Here is a 19,805-nt window from a genome sequence, read left to right as displayed (position 1 = left end):
AGAAAATGAGAAAGAGAGTAAAAGATGAGGCAAGATGATTAGCTGATTGTGATGACCCTTTTTTAATCAGTTTCGAGTGGATTGTTATCCATACACTTCATCTTGGACTAGAATAATGATAATTCTTGGTCTTAGTTACACTGCATGTGTATCAGGGTAATGTGATAATATCATAATATGATAAATCAATGAGCTTCAACAGGTTCATTTGAACTTTATTTGAACTTTAGCTTTGCTCATTATCGTTTGATGGTAGGAAATGTCTTTTCATCGCTTCAACGGCAGCATATCGATGCGACAGTTTATTTTTAGTTTCCTTGTTCATTTCAGCAAATGTTTCACTTAATCCTTCGGGTTGAAAACAATAATCGAACCCAAATCCTGAAGATCCTCGAGGTTCAACTATGGTTCCTTTAACAATTCCTTTGAAAATGATTGGCTCTGAATTGGATGACTCACAGAATCCAATTCGACAAGTTGCCAATGCATTTTTATTCTTCCATGTATTTAACATTCGAAACAATCCTTCCGGACCAATTGCATCAAGAAAATATTTAATATAAGGACCAGGTAAACCTCCGAAAGCCTCAAAACCCAAACTGGTATCTTCCACTATAACTGGACCACCAACAAGTTTAACAGCTTCAATACATTTAGTTTTCACAATGAAATCTTCATCACCTTGATACTCATTAAGATCAACCTTTTTTGAAGCTAACTGTTCAAACCAAATATCAATTCTTAAAAATCTTTCCCCAAGATGGCGACCACCTCACAAAGTTTATCCATATTACTTGCGATGAAATAGTTTCCTTCGTGACATAATTACTTTAACTTTATTAATAATTTACTACTAAATCAAAGAGTGAACAAGTTGCAAACTATTTGGATCAGGGGCACTGATTAAACCCTTTCTATGGAAAAATCAAAGAGAAACTAATTGTTCCTTACTCTTTGCTTTAAATTATCAGTTAATTTACTTTAATTAATAAGCAGTCAAAGAGTAAAACTTACTCTTTGGGATATCCTTTAGTAAAAGAAAACGAAAGTTTAATTATCATTATTAGTTACAATTGATATTGATTATATTATATTAATAATAATAAATTTATGTAAAGTTCACTTAAAATATTAATAATTGTTAGCTGATTTGTTGGTAAAGTCAAAATATAAGTTTACAATTTGTAGGAGATTTGGGTAAATATAATGGAAATGATGGCCAATGGTCGATTTGGTTGACAATTCACATCATGATACAACTTGAGACGGGGTTTGTACTTTTGACCATCTCGATTGGTTTGACCTGTTCAATTAACTCCGCGTTGGTAGCAAAATCTATCGGTAATTTGAAATCTGTATTGCAAGCGGATAAATAAGCAGCTCCCAATGATGAGGGTCGAGTTAATTGTACCAAATTAAATGTAACACCAGCGGTTTGGGCGATCTCAAGGAAACCTTTTTAATTTAGGACAAATCAACAATTAACTCGAAATGAAAAAGGGCAGTTAATTATAACTATTAATATAATTACCTTTTTGAAGTAAAGGCCAACTTTTGAATAATGAGCCCACACAAGCAACAGTAATTGGTTTACCATCTCTCATCAAAATCTGAAAATTAAATTGTTTGCGACAAGAACAAAGTGGTTAAACAATTAATGAATAATTTGATAGATTCTAGTTGATTGTGACAATTAACCTACCGGATCAATTTTAGGCACTAGAGCAACAATATGACGAGCTAACATACCACCAGCATCATAAAAAAGCTTTTGAGCAAGTTTATCTCCTTCCATGGCAACTTTAATTGAAAGTAATTAAACAAAGGAAGACAGTTAATTATCAATTGGTTTCATTGTAAATTGACAAGTGATTAACTTTAATTACCTTTTGCAATGTTTGTACAAACTCCAGCAAAATGAGACTTGACAAATTCAGCGTAAGCGGGTTTGAATATTTCCTCTGGACTTTTAATCTGTAAAGTATAAATCGTATGAGATTAATGAACAGAGTGAAATGATTGGACTAATTGTTGATTAGTTGGTATGAACATACATTAAAATAGTCGAAAACCGTTTGACGAACCACATCAATAGGGAATGGACTATGGATTAAATTGGTTTCATGGGCGACAATTGTTTTAATTGCTTGGATTCCAATCCAACAACCTGAGCCTTCATCGCCAAGTAAATGGCCCCAACCTCCGCAATTGAATGTTGATCCATCCGGATTTAGAAGTAAACTGTTTGATCCAGTTCCAGCAATTACAACAATTCCACCTTAATTGTTAGAAAAGAAGATTGAAAATTGAAAGAAGAAAAAAAAAGAGAAAATTAAAAGATTATTTTCCATGTAAAAAAAAAGATTCCATTTCAATGAAACTTCATCATCATCATCATCAGTTTCTTCATCATTCTTATCATGAGAAAAGAATAAAATAATTTTCGAACATGTGACAAGGTGTATCTCGATTCAAGGGCGTTTGTCCAATTCATTTACAATGAGACTCTGAGGTAATCATGGGAGATAATTTCTCTCTAGAGAAAGAAAAGATTGATCGTAATCTGATTACTCAATCAATTAATTTTATCTTATCATTTACGATTTAGCTCAATCTTTTCATCGTGAAAAACTTTGGTGCGATCAAAGTTGTCGCAAGTTTGTTTCAGGTAAACAAATGCTCGGAAATGGTTGATTAACTTTGCAAGATGAAAAGATGAGAAGATTTTGTTGATTAAAATTTTCTTTCTCTAAATCTTAATTAAATTGTAACACAAAAAGTTTTGACTGATTAGAGAAAAAAAAAACAAAACAACTGATCCATTTTTCTGTAAATGTACAAACCTTAAAGGGATCGGTTTTGTTTTTGTTTTTCTCCAAATTTGATGGAAACTTTTCAATGAATTTACCTGTTGGACAAACTGTCATAATCGATCCAATTGTATCACTTTTAACGATAATTGATTTAGACAATTTAGGATAACGGTTCATCATTGATTCGGCAAATTTAAGGTTAGCCTCATTATCCTCACAACCGCTCATACAAAGGCCTAAACCGTCCAGTTTGACCTCATCCGAAAGTCCAGCGGCTTTTTTGGCCTCATCTAGAAGATCAACTATTCGCCGTTGACATTCCTCTTCACCGATCAACAAGTGATTTGTTGATGTTCCACCTCCGATAGTAGCAAGAATTTCACCATCACCACGAATTAGAACACAGTTCGAATTAGAAGATCCTCCTTCTAATCCAGCGAATAACATTTTGAGATCATTGGACATTTTGTCTTTCGAAACAACAAAGAAACTTATTGGAAACAATTACTGGTCAACCTTTGAGAAAAGAAAAGTTAATAACGAACAATTAGAAAAAAAGAGAAAAGAACAATTTAACAAAATCTAAATCACAATTAGAATGAAAAATGTTCAATCAAATTAACTTTCAGCTTGTTCTGAGCTCAACTCAATCAAAAATAACAACAATTTGTTGTTGTCAACAACAACCAAGCAAAAGATATTGAGTCAATCGGATCCAAATCTTGATCCACCTCTTGATCCCAATTTAATCAATTTTTTTGTTTAAATGATTAAACAATTAAGTGTATCACAAATGATTATGAAATTAAATCAACGGAAACCTCGTGCTCTAATTGACAAGGTTTAAACAATCAACATGTGACCCTCAATGTATTAATAACAGTTAGATTAAAATTATTGGAACAATCAAAAGAAGATATTAAATTAACTTGATTGATAATGATAACAATTAGTACTTACAATTAATTAAAATGATGATTATTATGATTTTGTGTTGGCAATGGCAATTTTTATCTAAACAATTGATTAACCAATTAATTGGTTACAATTTTCTTGATGAAGTGAAAAGCGATTTGTTATCAATCTGATTAATTAACATGAACTCAATTATTTTTTTGTTCATTGATGATGATAGTAAGTTAATTGTTCAATTAGCTTGGAGACACTTAAGATTTTTTAATCAACTCGACAACCACTTGATAATATCATCTAATCCTTGACCGGTAATTGCGCTGGTTCCGATTATTTCAATTGAATTGTTCAATGAATGTAACGAAATTAAATCATCAACAAGTAGACCAGAAATTGTCTCATCTAATTTAATTGTTCCAATGGAATCTAATTTAGTAAGAACCAGCAATAAACGAGGTTGACACAATTTAACCGATAACGAATTGAACAAATTAATCAACGTGATTACATTTGATCCAATTTCAACTGGATTAGAAACATCAATTGTGAATAATATGTGAGTTACATTGGAATTGAGATAATTTTCCCAAATCGGTTCCATAGAACCACCGATTTCCCTAATTGTGATTGATTCATTTAGAGAACAATTCAAATTGACCAAATTAATTCCAACTGTTGAAACTGTTTCGAATTTCTCAATTTTATCAGGATAACATGATAATGATCGAAGTAAGAGTGTTTTTCCTGAATTGGGTAAACCTGGAAAAAGAAAAACAATCAAGTTAAATTGATGTTCGATTGAATCGAAATTCTGATAAATGGATACGAACCTAGACACAGAATCATAGTAACAACACAATTTTCTTTTTGAATATAATAAAGTATCGAACAATCAATTGAATCGATTGGAATTGAAGATTAAAAATTAATTCATCTAATCACAATCAACTTTTCGCTTTGAAAATATTCGAGAATTTCGTGATTTGTTGTCCAAGAGAATTCGTTCCCATAGAAACGAATCTGATACATCGATGTTAATGATGGATAGTGAACAGAACAATTAAATGAATCAAATGGAATGTTTAAAGATTCGATTGGTTAAAGAAAAGAATAAACAAAATCTGAGCAATTAACTGGATCGTGTTAATTCAATTTTGTCCACCGAATGGGAGAATCGTTTGTTAACCAAAGAGTTTTAATTTGTCTTCACAATTTCCGCCTTACGAGATTTTCAACCAACATTTAACTTTTTTTCATTGTGCTTGTGATTTTATTAACCAATCAGTTTCCCCGATTGTTTTTTGGTTAACAATTTAAAATCAATTCATCAATCATTATTGCTTAGTGATGAATAGATTCATGACCTTTCATTTAATGTAATTTGAAACTGATTTTCATCCACAATCTATCACGATTATCAATGATTATTAACATTGCCGATTTAGTTTTACTTTCATTCTTAATTTTTAACAAAAGTATTTAAATCAGAAAATGAGAAAGAGAGTAAAAGATGAGGCAAGATGATTAGCTGATTGTAATGACCCTTTTTTAATCAGTTTCGAGTGGATTGTTATCCATACACTTCATCTTGGACTAGGATAAAGTTAATTCTTGGTCTTAGTTACACTGCATGTGTATCAGGGTAATGTGATAATACCATAATATGATAAATCAATGAGCTTCATTTGAACTTTATTTGAACTTTAGCTTTGCTCATTATCGTTTGATGGTAGGAAATGTCTTTTCATCGCTTCAACGGCAGCATATCGATGCGACAGTTTACTTTTAGTTTCCTTGTTCATTTCAGCAAATGTTTCACTTAATCCTTCGGGTTGAAAACAATAATCGAACCCAAATCCTGAAGATCCTCGAGGTTCAACTATGGTTCCTTTAACAATTCCTTTGAAAATGATTGGCTCTGAATTGGATGACTCACAGAATCCAATTCGACAAGTTGCCAATGCATTTTTATTCTTCCATGTATTTAACATTCGAAACAATCCTTCCGGACCAATTGCATCAAGAAAATATTTAATATAAGGACCAGGTAAACCTCCGAAAGCCTCAAAACCCAAACTGGTATCTTCCACTATAACTGGACCACCAACAAGTTTAACAGCTTCAATACATTTAGTTTTCACAATGAAATCTTCATCACCTTGATACTCATTAAGATCAACCTTTTTTGAAGCTAACTGTTCAAACCAAATATCAATTCAATAGAAATAATTAATTAAATTGTTAAAATGAATTAATTTCTCTCACCAAAACTAATTGTATTACCTTGAATGGAAAATCTTTCCCCAAGATGGCGACCACCTCTGAAAGTTTATCCATGTTACTGGTGATGAAATAAAGAGTCCCTCGTGACATAATTACTTTAAATTATCAGTTAATTTACTTTAATTAATTAACAGTTACAATAAATCAAATGAAATGTTTACCAATCCGATTGGTTAAAGAAAAAGAATAAACAAAAAAAAATCAACCAATCAGAGAGCTGGAAAAACAAAAAAAGTTGCGCGGTTCCTTCAAATATATTCCGCCCTTTTCGTCTTGATCAATGTTAACTGTTGACTGATTTTCCGAATCTTTTAATTCAATTGTTCTGCGTTTTAATTTCTTTTTTTAAGTGTTTTGAATTAATTTTTACTTTTCTTAATCATCATGTTCAAGAAACGAACATCATTTACTCCACACACTTCAAGTTATCCACCAATCTTCAAGATAAAATTAGGTAAGTGGTTTTTTTTGCTTTTAAGATCTGTAGGTATCCCTACATTGTATTGGGTTTTTCTTAATTGTATCTAATTGTTTGGTTTCTTTTCAGTTAAATTATCCGAGATTGAGAACTTGTATTCTGAAGTTATCATTGGCTCATCTCCGACAGGTAAGGTTCATGAATGTATGGTTAAATATGTCACTTCTCTGATTGAACCTGCTGGATGGCGAGCTGTTTGGAGAACCACTGAGACTGGAATTAATTCACCGGGAACAGTTTGTGATTTTATTGTTGAAGTTTTGGATGTTTCTCATAGTGATTTGGAAGCTACAGTGTCCATTGAAAAGCTTTTATATCCACCATTAGAAGGAAACGATTGTAATGATGAGGAAAGAGTTGCAATCACTTCTTTGTTGAAGAAAAAGATTGTCAATGTTTCCCTTACAGAGCTTTATGTTATCAATGAAAACAGCGATGAATATTCTGTTACTGCGGTGGTTATTGAACATGTTCGCTTCTTTTATCGTCATATTTGGCGACCCTGGGATGATATATTGACCCGTCCACAAATTGCATCTTTTGTTGAGAGTTACCTTTCCGATAGACTCCGACTTTACTTTGAAATTGGCTCTGGTGCGGTTAGCAAGCCAGTTATTGATCGGATCAACTATTTACTTGATGAAGGTGCTCGATTAAAGGCTCGATTTGAAGATGTTAAAAAGAAAATGGAAGCTGTTAATCAAGGATTAGATGGAGGTGATTGGGGAACCAACGAAGAAATTGCTATAAATGATTTTGATCTCTATGAGTCTTTACGACTACAAATGAAATTAGAAGATTTTGATCTGGAAATGTCACGACTTGAAGATCCTCTTCTCCGAAATATCATGATGATTGTCGATGTTCCGAAAGAAATGGATGATGGTGAAAGAATTCACTTAGTTGCTGTTGAATTCAATCTTTCCCTACTCGAGAAAATTGTTTCTTATTTAAAAAATTCACAAATAGTAAGAAATATTGATCATCTACTCGAATCTATTTCATATTATCTAATCTTTTATTTTCTTTCTTTCCTCTCTAAAGTCCAAGGGGAAAAGTTCAATTCCAATAATTTTCCATCAAGATTTACCTTCAGCCTTTTCTGCCGCTTACTCAGGAGATAAAGTTCTAATTCTTCCAGGAACTTATGCTTGTGTAACAACCCTTTGGATAACTAAAGACATAAGTGTCACGGGAATTGGCTTGACCAAAGAAGAGGTCATTCTTGAATCTAGCGATCCAACGGGTGAAATTTTTCTTCACTGTGCTTCAAATGATGTCAGTATTTCCAATTTAACCTTTCGAACAGCAGATTCATCACAAGGCCTATTACAAGTTCATTTTGGTCAAACTCATCTCAAAGACTGTACCCTCGATGGTGGTCAATGTCGAACTGCTTTAACTGGTCAACTTTTCCTCACCGAATGTAACATTCCTCATGCATTTACCCTCAACGAACCTGAAAGTTCAATCAAGATAAAATCGTCCAATCTAAGTGATTCATTGACTTGCTCCCGACATTCAACTTAATCTTTCATCTAAACATTTTCTACCTGTTGATTAAAAAGACTTAATTTTGTTGCGAATAGAAAAAAACACAAATTTCTCTTTTTTTATTAGAATATTTTCCCTTAAAGACTCACTCCTTTGAGGGAGCAAAAATAATTTCCCCAACACATTTTAATCTCATGTTGTAACATCAATAACAACAATTTTCTGTTTGATTGCAACAAATTAACGAATTAAAATAATATTTTCATTGTTCCTTTCTAATTGTGTGTTAATCATAATTTTCATCTTCTCAATGGCTCCAAGTACAGATTCTCATGATGAATGTGGCTCCATGTACTCTATGTCATCCTCTCGGTTTGAGGATGATGAAGATAACGTTGGTTATGGTGATGGTTTAAATGAAGAACCAGAAACTGAGGACGATTTTAAAGATAAATTAATGGCTGCGATTGATGCAACATTTGTAAAAGCCTCAAAGACTCGAGTTACTGCCCTTGAGGCTATTCGTAAAGCCTTCATATCGAGATACGCCATTGATTTTATAGCAGAAAGGTAAGCGAATGAGTTTTTCCATTAATATCTATCAATGTCAAATGATTTACTTTCCATGATACATTACATGTATTTCATCTGATGAAATATTTTCCATATCTACTTTATATATCAATAGAATTGTTTTTTTTTCTATTCTCCATTTTTCTATAATCATAGACGTGCAACTTTTTGTGATATATTGGAAAGGTGTATCAAAAAAGGAAAAGGTGAAGAACAGGGATCCGCTGCTCTTTTGGCGGCCATTATTTGTATATCTTTGGGTTCTGGTGAAGATACTGATGCCATTTTCATTGAATTAAAATCTCAAATGTTGACCATTTTGATGGATAAAAGTGTCGGACCTATTGTAAGGTCTCAATTTGCTTCTACTTTAGGTTTATGTTGTTTCATTTCAGGATCTGATTGTGAAAGTTGTGATGAAATATTGGAATCATTTCAAACTCTATTCAGTGCATCTTATTTTAAAGGTAACGGTGTAGCTCCCAATCATGGTACCGATATAACCGCTCTACATGTCGCCTGTTTATATGCTTGGACACTTGTTTGTACCACTCAACCGGTCAGTTATGTTGCTCAGTTTGCCGATAAATATTTAACCAAACTAATTGAGCTATTAGATAGTAGTGATGTTGAACTTAGGATTGCCGCAGGTGAAACAATTGCCGTTATCTTTGAGATTTGTCGTGAGGGTCGAATGGACATTTCACCTGGAATTGGTCTAACTGATAAATTACGACAATTAGCCACTGATAGTCAAAAGTTTAGAGCTAAAAAGGACAGACGGAAACAACGTTCAAGTTTTCGAGATGTTCTTAAATATATTGAAGACGATGAGATTCCCTCAGAAACAGTTAAATTTGGCCGAGAAAGATTATTCATCGATTCGTGGTGTCGAAAAAGACAATATGAAGCATTTTGTAATGTTCTAGGATCTGGAATGAACTTACATCTCAAACAAAATGATCTTTTACGCGATGTCTTCGAATTAGGTACTCCTTTACCAATCGACGAACCAGTTCACAAAATGAGTAAATTCCAAAAGGTTGGGTTATCCTTTTTCTTTTACTTCTTTCATCATTCCAAATTCTCATGAGCATGAACACGATTCAATTATTTTCCTTTTGTTCGAAATTATAAAAGTAAAAGAAACTATTCGATTCTAGTTTGGATTTTGTTGAAGTTCTTTTCTCTTTCTTTAATCGAGTTTCTGATCTTTTGTTGTTGTTTCAATTGTTTGTTATTCTTTACCATGAATATTATTTTCAATTACAATTTATCCTCTTCAATCAATCTTATGACTTGTATTTCGATATGTGAGTCATTAATTGTTATGATTGAATTTTTCTCTTTTTGCTTCCCTTTCATTAATTTACTATATTTTTTTATCGTTAAAATGTGATTTAATTTTCTGTTTACTAATCGTATTTACTTTTCTTTTTCTCTCTCTCTATTTCATTTCTATTATTCATTTCATCTCTTAGAAAATGGAAAATATCGCCTCATTTAAAGCTCGAACCAAATCACGAGGAAAACAACGTGATAAAAAGTCTGATGTTTGGTAGTGGTTTTAATTGTCGAAATTAAAAGAAAAATTCGATTTAAAAAAGTGCCAATTCGAACTGCCATTGGAGTGGAAAAGAGAAACAATCATTACCAATATTTAGATTTAAATTGTCAGCGTCATCGTTATCTTCGTCGTCGTTTACAATGAGATTAAATTTACAATTAAATGTGAAGAAGGTACAATTATGCCGGTGGACATCATCTTGTAAACTCTTTCATCTTATTCGTCGATTTGATGGACTTGCGAGGAAAGTTTTTTGTCTTTCGATAAATTAACGAAATTCTATTCAAATTTAATTTTTATTGTATTTTATCTTTAATTTACCTTTTAATGATTTCAAATTAACCAAGAAAATAATCCAGTTTCATTTTATTTTCTATTCCATTTTGTTTCATATCTATTTATTTAGATTTATATTATCTCATTTCTCTATTGATGATTTAGTAGATATTAGATAATCATTTATTATTAAATTGATCTTACAGATTTCTTAATAATTTAATCACATTCAATTCATTGTAATTATTATGACTCATCATTGTCACTTCGTATATCTAATTGATATGATTAACTCAATTAAATTAGTTTGATCTATTCATTGATTCTATTAATTTTACTAAATATAGTTTTCAGTAATTTTCAATGTTATTGATGTTAATCTGAATAGTACTAATTCATTTAATCAATCTTTTCGTTTCAATATTACCATTCATATCATATCATTAATCAATTATCATTTAAATCATTACTAATTGATTTGAATCCATTTATCATTATTATTTAAAATGTTCAAATAATTTCTATCTAATCAATCATCATGAATCCTTTGAATATTTCATTTGAATTTACTATTTAATCAATCGAATTAATTCAGTTTACTGAACGTGTCACGTGTTACAACTAATTCAATTGTTGCTCATTAAATGTTACTCATGTTCAGGTAATTTACTAAATTGGGGTTTTCCTGTGCTAAAAAAGGCAACTGAAGGTGACATTTAATCAACTCGGATTTGAGCCAATTTTTCATTACCAAATTAACTCTAAATCAATCAGAATCCTTGAAATTGATTTAGATTATTTAAAAATATTTACTGTTACATCACACTAATGGTAAACTAAAATTAGACCTTGATTTTTTTTGTTTGTGTGATTTTAGATGAACTAACAAAGTTTTCAAATAAATCTTTACACAATTAACAGATCATCAGAATATTCCAGCAGGTAATTAGTTAGTATTTGTTTAATGTTAACCTTGATTTGATTATAATCATTGATTATAAAGCTGATTTTTACAGTTGAATATTGATAATCTAGAATCAGATGGAAAATCAATTGGAAAACAATGAGAAAATGACAAAACATGATCGATTCTTGATTGATTCGTTGGTGATTTTTATTTCTCTACTATTAGATTAATTAACGGGCTAAATTCAGAAAATTGGATGACCAAGAAATCAGAGAAACAATAATCGAGACTAATTAATTAGATCTCGAAACATTTTAGTTATTCTAAATTTTTCAGGTGATATTAACCATTGAATTCTCATATTCTCATGAATTCCAAATTCTCTGGACGAAATATGGACCATATCGGCCAAGTAGCTTTCGAGTAATCATGAAAAGAAAACAAACAAAAAGCTGAATTTCCCTGCATTTTCTGAGAAGCGATTCATGAGAATGAGTTTTAATTACTATAATTAAATGAATATTCAGATTAACAACAAATAGTTGAACAATTAGATATTTAAATTAATCACAATTAGAACGAAAAAAAACAAAGAAGACAGAAAAAGCGACAGAGAGAACAAAAAGCATTCGAAGCGCCACCTTTGGGTTACCCGCTCATTTTGGGAAATTTCTTCAAATTGAATGTTTGTTTTTAAGTGAATTAATTGATTGTAATCGATTTCACTTTAATTTTAATATATTTTAATACTTTTAATTACTGATTCTCTCAACTGTCTGCTCTGTTTGTTCGACAATTAAAATGGATTATGTTGGATCAGATCAAAGACGAGGGAAAAAAGATGATAAAGATAAAGATGGCAAAGGTAATGCTTATTGTTTATTGTTTCTTTCATTTTCTTTTTGAGTTACATTGACATTAACCTTTTCAATCTAATTTATTTTCTCTTTCATTTTTCTTTGGTCAATAGTTCAAGATGAAATGGACATTGAGCTTCTTAAATCATATGTAAGTAATGCTGATCATTATCTTTTCTTTGTAATTTGGTTTACTTATTTGTTCTTCTATTTTTCTCTTCTATTTTTTTCATGTCAACTTCTTGTAGGGAAATTCATTGTTTGCCAGTGTCAAAAAAGGTCGAGCTGCATTACAGGTAAGAACGAGATTCATGAGATCTATTTGTTCAATTAGAACTAATATGAGTTTGTCATCCACATTATTTACAGTCTGTTGTTGATGAATGGATTGAATCTTATCGACAAGACAGAAATACGGCAACTCTTGAGCTGCTACAGTTTTTCAGCTTAGCCTCTGGTTGTAAGGGAAAAATAACACCACAAATGAAAGAAACTATGGACAATGGAAGAATCATCAGAGAATTGGTTGAAGAATTTGATGACCAGGCTGGTGGAGATTATCCAATAATTACCAATGGCCCTCAATGGAAAAAATTTAGGTCCAACTTCTGTGAATTTGTCCACACTTTAATCCGACAATGTCAATACAGTATAATTTATGACCAGTATCTTATGGAGAATATGATTTCCTTCTTGATCACATTATCTGACTCTCAAGTTCGAGCTTTCCGTCATACAGCAACTTTAGCAGCTATGAAACTGATGACTGCGTTAGTTGATGTCGCTCTTACTCTTAGTATCAATATTGATAATACTCAGCGTCAATATGACAAAGCCCGTCTAGAAAAAGGAGGAAGAGGAGATAAACTTGATGGCTTGCAAATTAAACGACAAGAACTTGATGACAACATGGAAGATATCAAAACTATGCTTGGATATCTGTTCAAATCAATTTTCGTCCATAGATACAGAGACATTATTCCAGAAATCAGAGCGTTGTGTATGTATGAAATTGGCATTTGGATGAAAAGATTTCCAAATTATTTCCTCGATGATTCTTTCCTCAAATACGTTGGGTGGACATTACATGATAAAGTTGGTGATGTGCGACTTAAATGTTTACAATCCTTGCTACCACTTTATGAAACTGAAGAAATTGCAAGAAAAATGGAATTGTTTACCAACAAGTTCAAAGAACGAATTGTCGCCATGTCATTGGACAAAGAATATGAGGTCGCAGTTCAAGCGGTCAAATTGATCATCAGTATTCACAAGTATCACCGAGAAGTTTTAACTGATAAAGATTGCGAACATGTTTACGAGTTGGTTTACGCTACTCATCGGAATGTCGCTCAAGCTGCTGGTGAATTTTTGAATGAAAGACTATTCCAGGTTGACGAAGAAGTTACAGCAAATTTATGCTCTCGAAGAGGTAAAAAGCGATCGGTTCACACTCCATTACTTAGAGATTTGATAACTTTCTTCATTGAAAGTGAGCTGCATGAACATGGTGCATATCTGGTTGACAGTTTAATCGAGAGTCACCCGATGATGAAAGATTGGGAATGTATGACTGATTTACTGCTCGAAGAGCCAGGGCCTGATGAAGAAGCACTAGATGATCGACAAGAGACCAGTTTAATTGAGATTATGGTTTGTGCAATAAAACAAGCGGCAACGGGAGAATATCCTATTGGACGAGGTCCCGTTCGAAAACAAATATCAACCAAAGAAGCTAAACAAGTGGCCGATGACAAGAACCGTATCTCAGAGCATTTTATTGTTGCTCTTCCTTTACTTTTGGACAAATACAAGACCGATCCTGAAAAAATCGCCAATCTAATGACTATCCCTCAATATTTTGAGCTAAGTTATTATTCACAGACTAATGATCAACTTGAATCTCTTTTGAGATTGATAAATGTTCTTGTTGAAATTCACTCGGATTCGGAAGTTTTGGAAGCTTGTGCCAAAGCATATGAGTACTTGTACGACGAAAATTTCACATTCAAAAGAGAAGTCTGGGTTTCTAAAAGTTCTTTATTGGATACTCTGGTTCTTCGAAAACACAAAGATGCAGTCGAAGCTTATTCTGAACGCCCTAATGGACGAGATGAGAGAGAAGCTGTTGTCATGATTTCGAAAAAGATTGCAGCTTTCATATCCTGTCATGATATGAGTTCTTACGAAATGTGGGACACAATTTTCGAGCGATGGATAAGAGGAGCTGGATCAGAAAACGCTGACAGTGTTCCCGAAGAAGCTATTAAGTATTCGATAAGTGTTTGTTATTATGCTTTGATTTGGGAACTGCACACTCTCTCTGAAGCTCGAAATCAAGGACCTGTTGATCATTATACTCGTAATCGTTTGATTGAATTTATTGCTGAATTACGTGACATATTGACCCATCCTAATGAAGACTTAGCTCAAGAAGTAAGTAAATGTAACACTAAAATAAATTTCATCAATTCATTTCACTTAATTCAATTTCTATTTTATTTTAGGCTTATTTCAGTATTTGCGATTTACTTCTCATGTTTGATCACCAACTCGAAAATGATTCACCAGCAGTAGCCCAATTAGTTTATCGACCGAACAACGCTTTGATCAAACAATTGGAAACTTTCATTATGGAGAGAGTTTTTGTTTATGATGAAGAATCTGAGGGTAAGAAGTTAATCCATTTAGTCATGTAGATCTTGAAATTCAATTTCTTCTTTCAATTCTGAACTTTAGATGAGCCTGGAATCCAAAATTCGGTTGAACGACTTCACAAGAAAAGGCACTTGCTCGCTGGATATTGTAAACTGATCATTTATAACGTAATCCCAATGAGACATGCTATTTGTGTTATCAGGCACTATGTTAGAGTGAGTATTTTCATTGAGAAAGCAGCGATTTGCAAATTAATGTGATATTAAATTTGTATTTTTTGCTCCTTTAACAGTTTTTCAACGATTTTGGAGATATCATCAAGACCACACTTGGTAAATTACGAGAAATGAATAAGGTCATTTGTGCGAAAACAATGGCCAGTGCTTTGATCCAAGTTTTCAAAGAGCTACAAACGGAATCCCATCAAAACGCAAATGCATTTACAAAACAAGACGAAAACTTTTTGGCATTGAAAGAATTGGCTAAAAGATTTGCTTTATCTTTTGGTCTTGATAATCAAAAAAATCGAGATGCCGTAGCATCTTTACATCGAGAAGGAATTCATTTTAGCTTTGATAAATTGGACAATCCAATTGATCCTCTCGGACCTCCACCTAATTTACCTTTTCTTGAAATTCTTAGTGAATTTTCAAACAAATTGATTAAACAAGATAAAAAGACTGTGTATGTATATCACCTGATTAATTCAAATCTGATGATTTTATCAATCAAATTAATCAAATTTGTATTTTCTCGTTTAGTTTACTTTATTTGGACAAATGTGTTCAAAGTGCATTACCAGGAACACACAACGACGAATGGCAGCCATTGATGAGCTATCGAAGTAGTTTGATACAACATAACGAATTCGATCTTCCTCTGAATCGAGCTCCAGGACGACAATACAGAGGTAGAAAAAGAAATCGTGATGATAATGGTAAGTTAATTGCAATCAATCTATCGACTGCTTAATTTGAACGAAGTTATTAATAATTTGCTCTTTCATCTTGTATATTTAGACGAAGAAGGAGTCGAAGAAGACCAGATTGACCGTGAATCCGAAGTTGGATCCGAAATCGCTGAATAACTTAATTCATTTATCCCAATTTTTAATTAACGCATCAATTTATATTTTAATCAACAAATCAAATCATCTTTTTTTTGTAAATTATATAAACAATCATCTCACGATTATCCCAACAAACACTACAACATCAGAGACTCAATCAAGTTAAAGTCTAATTATTTAATCAAATCAAATTTTCACTTTAATCCACATTGATTTCCAATTTACACTTTTAATTTGTACTTGATTTTTACTTAATATTATAAAATGACGACAAGCTAAGAAATGTTGTCATCCGAAGTTTATTTTCCTTCTAATTGTTGGACATCTCGAGTTGTGACATGAGGTCGAACATCATTGATCGATCATCGTAATCTCGTTTTGCTTTTTTAAGCTTCTCCAACTCTTCTTTAACTGCCCTTATGTCTCTTTCTCGGGGAGTTTTTCTCTTTCGAAACTTGTGAATTCCAACCTCTATCAATGAACGTAAATAGAATTCGTAACAAGTATAAAAGTCCGAAAAATCAAAAAGTTGAGCGTCTTTATCTCTAAAAGCGTTGAAAACGTCGGTAAAGTGTTCGAATGGAACTGGTTCAATGTTCCGATTGAATATCTCCCTCATGAGAAATTTCTGTCTCTTATTGAAGAGACTCATTTTCTAAAAGACAAAAATAAACAGAGAATTTAAATTGAGATGAATCAGCAATTAGATTATTCTTTTCGTATAATCAATAAGTTCCAATTGTTTTTTCTTACACTTTTCATTGGTTTATGAGGTTTTGGTCTCTCATTGGATTGAATCTTTGCTCGAACAGAATTTGTAACATTAGAAGTTAATTGTTCCATTCGATTATTCATTTTCATCCAATTTTCTCTAATTGAAATTTGATTGGAACCATTTCCATGTGTCTCAAGAGTACCAGAGGATTGACCAGAAAGAACCATTCCATTGAATGAAGATCGACTGGTCATTTCTATTAGCGAAGAGAAGAAAAGACTTACAACAATTAAGATAAGAAAATAAACTAATCAGTCGTTCAATTGGTTAATTTCTTCACGGAAATGGAAACGATTAACAAATAATGAGTTCGATCTATAAAATTCATTACCATTAACACTCATGTTTATCGATTCGCCTTGAGGTTCAACTTTCATCTCCATCGTTGATAAACCGTTGAAACCACTTTGATGCCCTAGTGAAAAGTGACCACAATTAAACTGATTGTCCATCACAATCTAATTATTATTGTTATTCAATTGAGAAACACAAGAATAAACAAACAATAGATTTTAAATGTCACTTTAAGAAGCGAAAGTTTTGTCCAAACAATGGAAACAAGAGCAGAATATTTTGATCTTTGTTCGTTGAAGCGGTAATTTCGAAAGCGGAAAAGTGACCTAAAACTCCATTCTAATATCGATTCCTTTTCAATATGATCTTTAAAAAAAAAGAAAAACTTCTCCAACAATTAAGTAACTATAAACAATCAGAATGAATGAAGGCCTTGAACCAAGAAGAAAATAAATAAAATATTATCAAGAGAAAATGATGATTATTGGTAACATGGTAATTCCATATGTTAACTTTTCCTCCAATTGAGCCAATGTTTTTTTCTCATCAACAGAACAGCAATTAAGTTATTCATATCACGATCTAATCAATCACTAAATCATTTTTCTACCCAACATTAATTGTCTTAATAAACCAACACTGTTTACCTCTCGAGTCTCGAGTCATTATTTTGACTGAATTGGATTAAGATGATTTTATGTTCTGGTCAAAATGATTATTGATTGATTGTTAATGATGATTGTTATTTATTTTTCAACTAATTATTTAGGATAATGTTGAATTACGATGATAATTTATTAGTTAATTGTTGAGCTTCTCGTGTCTTCCCATAGATAAGTCACATTATAATCAAGGTGAGTAATTAACATTGACCTTGTCAATTAAATATTGATATGATTTAATTTATAAATAGATGAAATCATTGAAATTCAATTACATCACAATTAGAATCACTTTTATGAATCAGTTGAATGTTTAATTGTGAAAGACAAGGCCCATTATTGTAATGATTCACAATTAAATCAAATGGTAAAAGTTGATCAACAAGAAAACACTCATGTCCATAGACGACAATTAAACTAATCAATTAGATTGTCATTTATAATCAATTTTATAACTTTCTAATCAACTTTAGATTAAATTGTAAATCTGTTCCAATTGGTTCCAATTTAAATTGTTCAAAAATGGATATTACAGTTTCTTTGATTGTTGTTATTTGTTTACTAAATCAACTGGTTCCCATTTTAACATATGACAAATTAAATTGCAGTAAGTATAACAAATTGTCCAGTTAATTGTGAAAAATTAGATTAACCATTAATTCAATAAATCTGATTAACATTTTCTAGGTTGTGGGATTGAAGGAATTGACGCTAAAATTGTTAACGGTAAAGAAGCGATTCCGAACAATTATCGTTGGATCGCCGCGATTTCTGATCGTAACTTACAAAATGTTTTCTGTGGTGGAACGTTGATCAACAATCGATACATTTTGACCGCTGGTCATTGTTTCAATGATGTTGATCAGTCGACCATCCGAATCATTTTGGGTGCTCATGATTTAGCCAAGATTGAAAATGTTACCGTTTATGTGCCCGATAAGGTGATTGTCCATGAAAAGTACCAACCGAATTCAGCTGATCAAAAGTTTGACATCGCTCTGATACGATTGAAAAGAAATGTGACCTTTACTCAGAACATTGGACCTGCTTGTTTACCTCCTCGAAACATGAGGCGAACCTTTGACTCTTTAAAGGTTATCGGTTGGGGTGCACTCGGTGAAGGGAAAGAAACATCAACGCGTTTGATGGAGGTAATTGTGAAAGAAAGGCCATTACAAACGTGCCAAAAGCTTCTCAGTTTTTCTCGAATTACTGAAGATCATATTTGTGCCGGTGATTCAAAGTATGACTCGTGTTCAGGAGATTCTGGTGGACCTTTGATGACCAAGATACGAGGACGTGTTTACGTTGTCGGTGTTGTTTCCTGGGGCGTTGAATGTGCTCACAAAAATTACCCTGGAGTTTATTCCCGAGTCTCTTCATACGGAATGTGGATCTATGAGAACTCACGAGAAGCCCTTTATTGTAACAACAAGATGGTTTAACTAATTGTCTGGGTGATTAATCGACTTAAATTATATATTTATTGTATTACATCAACTGTTTCCATTTCTCATTTAACTAATTAAAATTCTGGTGATTCTCATGATAAAAGAGTAAATTTAATATGATATTCAAGGCTATTCAGCCATTCTCTTACCAACTATTACATGTATGAGCCATAGAAATTTGAACGGCACGAGCACTCGAATTTCTATCGAAAGATGCTCATTGATGAACTTACATGTTTGGAGGTCATTTGAAGGTAATTTCATAATGTTAAGAATTTTTCAATCGAAATCTAAGAAAATAGGTTGACCAGTAATCAAGTCGGGGTTCTGGTCAACATGAATATTAGACCGTTGATTTGTTGCTGTTTTTTTTTCTGGTTAACTCAGAACCTGAAAAATGTTGCGAATTGTTGAATTTCATGGTCTAACTATTAACCAAATTGTATCATTCATGATGATGATTAATATTACACCAGAGAATTGAGACAAATAATCACCACTCAAACTGAAATAGTAGCTCTTTAATCAGTGGCTTCCTCCTACTTCTTGGACGCTTGATGACCATTAGCATGAGATATCTTCATATTTGACTATGCATTATGAATAATATTATTATTATCATTTTCTAGAACATTGGTCAAGAGAAAGATAGTGACCACAAGGTTGTAGAAAGAAAGAAAAAGCCAAATATCATTAAATGTTTTCCTTTTCTCCTCATTCACCTCAATGTTTTAAT

The 19,805-nt window shown here is 32.2% G+C and overlaps 8 protein-coding genes and 1 pseudogene across 9 annotated transcripts; 4 read left to right on the top strand and 5 right to left on the bottom strand.

Moving 5' to 3' along the window:
* Positions 1–38: 38 nt before the first annotated feature.
* LOC128386702 (inosine triphosphate pyrophosphatase-like) lies at positions 39–1,061 on the bottom strand (annotated as a pseudogene).
* Positions 1,062–1,096: 35 nt separating this feature from the next.
* Positions 1,097–3,442, bottom strand: LOC128386579 (N-acetyl-D-glucosamine kinase-like). Its single transcript, XM_053345639.1, has 6 exons — positions 2,909–3,442; positions 2,055–2,278; positions 1,887–1,974; positions 1,703–1,800; positions 1,532–1,610; positions 1,097–1,455 (listed from the first exon to the last, which is right to left on the bottom strand). The coding sequence occupies exons 1-6, from the start codon at positions 3,276–3,278 to the stop codon at positions 1,244–1,246; spliced, it is 1,071 nt and encodes a 356-aa protein (XP_053201614.1). The 5' UTR covers positions 3,279–3,442; the 3' UTR covers positions 1,097–1,243.
* Positions 3,443–3,662: 220 nt separating this feature from the next.
* Positions 3,663–4,877, bottom strand: LOC128386593 (ADP-ribosylation factor-like protein 16). The gene is made up of 2 exons (XM_053345654.1): positions 4,556–4,877; positions 3,663–4,484 (listed from the first exon to the last, which is right to left on the bottom strand). The coding sequence occupies exons 1-2, from the start codon at positions 4,569–4,571 to the stop codon at positions 3,994–3,996; spliced, it is 507 nt and encodes a 168-aa protein (XP_053201629.1). The 5' UTR covers positions 4,572–4,877; the 3' UTR covers positions 3,663–3,993.
* A 372-nt stretch (positions 4,878–5,249) lies between these two features.
* On the bottom strand, positions 5,250–6,172 carry LOC128386590 (inosine triphosphate pyrophosphatase-like). Its single transcript, XM_053345652.1, has 2 exons — positions 6,009–6,172; positions 5,250–5,920 (listed from the first exon to the last, which is right to left on the bottom strand). The coding sequence occupies exons 1-2, from the start codon at positions 6,096–6,098 to the stop codon at positions 5,429–5,431; spliced, it is 582 nt and encodes a 193-aa protein (XP_053201627.1). The 5' UTR covers positions 6,099–6,172; the 3' UTR covers positions 5,250–5,428.
* Positions 6,173–6,231: 59 nt separating this feature from the next.
* Positions 6,232–8,259, top strand: LOC128386573 (SHC SH2 domain-binding protein 1 homolog A-like). The gene is made up of 3 exons (XM_053345625.1): positions 6,232–6,462; positions 6,556–7,454; positions 7,531–8,259. Exons 1-3 carry the CDS (start codon positions 6,393–6,395, stop codon positions 8,014–8,016), a joined length of 1,455 nt encoding a protein of 484 aa, XP_053201600.1. The 5' UTR covers positions 6,232–6,392; the 3' UTR covers positions 8,017–8,259.
* A 21-nt stretch (positions 8,260–8,280) lies between these two features.
* LOC128386576 (interferon-related developmental regulator 1-like) lies at positions 8,281–10,496 on the top strand. The gene is made up of 3 exons (XM_053345635.1): positions 8,281–8,550; positions 8,710–9,595; positions 10,035–10,496. Exons 1-3 carry the CDS (start codon positions 8,291–8,293, stop codon positions 10,113–10,115), a joined length of 1,227 nt encoding a protein of 408 aa, XP_053201610.1. The 5' UTR covers positions 8,281–8,290; the 3' UTR covers positions 10,116–10,496.
* Positions 10,497–11,959: 1,463 nt separating this feature from the next.
* LOC128386568 (cohesin subunit SA-1-like) lies at positions 11,960–16,189 on the top strand. The gene is made up of 9 exons (XM_053345615.1): positions 11,960–12,168; positions 12,274–12,311; positions 12,409–12,456; positions 12,530–14,596; positions 14,668–14,830; positions 14,900–15,033; positions 15,111–15,502; positions 15,580–15,755; positions 15,838–16,189. The coding sequence occupies exons 1-9, from the start codon at positions 12,105–12,107 to the stop codon at positions 15,903–15,905; spliced, it is 3,150 nt and encodes a 1,049-aa protein (XP_053201590.1). The 5' UTR covers positions 11,960–12,104; the 3' UTR covers positions 15,906–16,189.
* LOC128386586 (uncharacterized) lies at positions 16,097–17,906 on the bottom strand. The gene is made up of 3 exons (XM_053345648.1): positions 16,994–17,906; positions 16,641–16,858; positions 16,097–16,542 (listed from the first exon to the last, which is right to left on the bottom strand). Exons 1-3 carry the CDS (start codon positions 17,112–17,114, stop codon positions 16,198–16,200), a joined length of 684 nt encoding a protein of 227 aa, XP_053201623.1. The 5' UTR covers positions 17,115–17,906; the 3' UTR covers positions 16,097–16,197.
* LOC128386582 (clotting factor G beta subunit-like) lies at positions 17,698–19,172 on the top strand. 2 transcript variants are annotated; one of them, XM_053345643.1, is made up of 3 exons: positions 17,698–17,810; positions 18,092–18,225; positions 18,306–19,172. In XM_053345643.1, the coding sequence occupies exons 2-3, from the start codon at positions 18,141–18,143 to the stop codon at positions 19,061–19,063; spliced, it is 843 nt and encodes a 280-aa protein (XP_053201618.1). In that variant the 5' UTR covers positions 17,698–17,810; positions 18,092–18,140; the 3' UTR covers positions 19,064–19,172. The 2 variants fall into 2 exon arrangements, with proteins under 2 accessions (XP_053201618.1, XP_053201617.1); XM_053345642.1 differs by lacking the exon at positions 17,698–17,810 and having other exon boundaries at positions 17,972–18,225.
* The last annotated feature ends 633 nt before the right edge of the window (positions 19,173–19,805 follow it).

The sequence above is a fragment of the Panonychus citri genome, unplaced genomic scaffold, assembly GCF_014898815.1.
Source record: "Panonychus citri isolate SS breed McGregor unplaced genomic scaffold, ASM1489881v1 Contig00072, whole genome shotgun sequence".
NCBI classification, from domain to species: Eukaryota; Metazoa; Arthropoda; class Arachnida; order Trombidiformes; family Tetranychidae; genus Panonychus; species Panonychus citri.
The sequence above is the reverse complement of the archived record's forward strand: the minus strand, read 5'-3'. Positions and strand labels throughout refer to the sequence as shown.

What these genes read in the sequence shown, in the direction of transcription:
- LOC128386582 (XM_053345643.1), top strand. Translation starts at nt 18,141, where the DNA reads ATGGATATTACAGTTTCTTTGATTGTTGTTATTTGTTTACTAAATCAA. An exon ending in ATATGACAAATTAAATTGCA is followed by an intron (nt 18,226 to 18,305) that starts GTAAGTATAACA and finishes AACATTTTCTAG; the next exon opens with GTTGTGGGATTGAAGGAATT.
- LOC128386568 (XM_053345615.1), top strand. Translation starts at nt 12,105, where the DNA reads ATGGATTATGTTGGATCAGATCAAAGACGAGGGAAAAAAGATGATAAA. An exon ending in TTGAGCTTCTTAAATCATAT is followed by an intron (nt 12,312 to 12,408) that starts GTAAGTAATGCT and finishes AACTTCTTGTAG; the next exon opens with GGAAATTCATTGTTTGCCAG. An exon ending in TTATCAGGCACTATGTTAGA is followed by an intron (nt 15,034 to 15,110) that starts GTGAGTATTTTC and finishes CTCCTTTAACAG; the next exon opens with TTTTTCAACGATTTTGGAGA.
- LOC128386576 (XM_053345635.1), top strand. Translation starts at nt 8,291, where the DNA reads ATGGCTCCAAGTACAGATTCTCATGATGAATGTGGCTCCATGTACTCT. An exon ending in ATTGATTTTATAGCAGAAAG is followed by an intron (nt 8,551 to 8,709) that starts GTAAGCGAATGA and finishes CTATAATCATAG; the next exon opens with ACGTGCAACTTTTTGTGATA. An exon ending in AAATGAGTAAATTCCAAAAG is followed by an intron (nt 9,596 to 10,034) that starts GTTGGGTTATCC and finishes TTCATCTCTTAG; the next exon opens with AAAATGGAAAATATCGCCTC.
- LOC128386590 (XM_053345652.1), bottom strand. Translation starts at nt 6,098, where the DNA reads ATGTCACGAGGGACTCTTTATTTCATCACCAGTAACATGGATAAACTT. An exon ending in GGAAAGATTTTCCATTCAAG is followed by an intron (nt 5,921 to 6,008) that starts GTAATACAATTA and finishes TGGTTTGAACAG; the next exon opens with TTAGCTTCAAAAAAGGTTGA.
- LOC128386573 (XM_053345625.1), top strand. Translation starts at nt 6,393, where the DNA reads ATGTTCAAGAAACGAACATCATTTACTCCACACACTTCAAGTTATCCA. An exon ending in AATCTTCAAGATAAAATTAG is followed by an intron (nt 6,463 to 6,555) that starts GTAAGTGGTTTT and finishes GTTTCTTTTCAG; the next exon opens with TTAAATTATCCGAGATTGAG. An exon ending in ATTTAAAAAATTCACAAATA is followed by an intron (nt 7,455 to 7,530) that starts GTAAGAAATATT and finishes TCCTCTCTAAAG; the next exon opens with TCCAAGGGGAAAAGTTCAAT.
- LOC128386579 (XM_053345639.1), bottom strand. Translation starts at nt 3,278, where the DNA reads ATGTCCAATGATCTCAAAATGTTATTCGCTGGATTAGAAGGAGGATCT. An exon ending in CGGTTTTCGACTATTTTAAT is followed by an intron (nt 1,975 to 2,054) that starts GTATGTTCATAC and finishes TATACTTTACAG; the next exon opens with ATTAAAAGTCCAGAGGAAAT. An exon ending in TAGTGCCTAAAATTGATCCG is followed by an intron (nt 1,611 to 1,702) that starts GTAGGTTAATTG and finishes TTTAATTTTCAG; the next exon opens with ATTTTGATGAGAGATGGTAA.
- LOC128386586 (XM_053345648.1), bottom strand. Translation starts at nt 17,114, where the DNA reads ATGGACAATCAGTTTAATTGTGGTCACTTTTCACTAGGGCATCAAAGT. An exon ending in GATAAACATGAGTGTTAATG is followed by an intron (nt 16,859 to 16,993) that starts GTAATGAATTTT and finishes CTTCGCTAATAG; the next exon opens with AAATGACCAGTCGATCTTCA. An exon ending in CTCATAAACCAATGAAAAGT is followed by an intron (nt 16,543 to 16,640) that starts GTAAGAAAAAAC and finishes TTTGTCTTTTAG; the next exon opens with AAAATGAGTCTCTTCAATAA.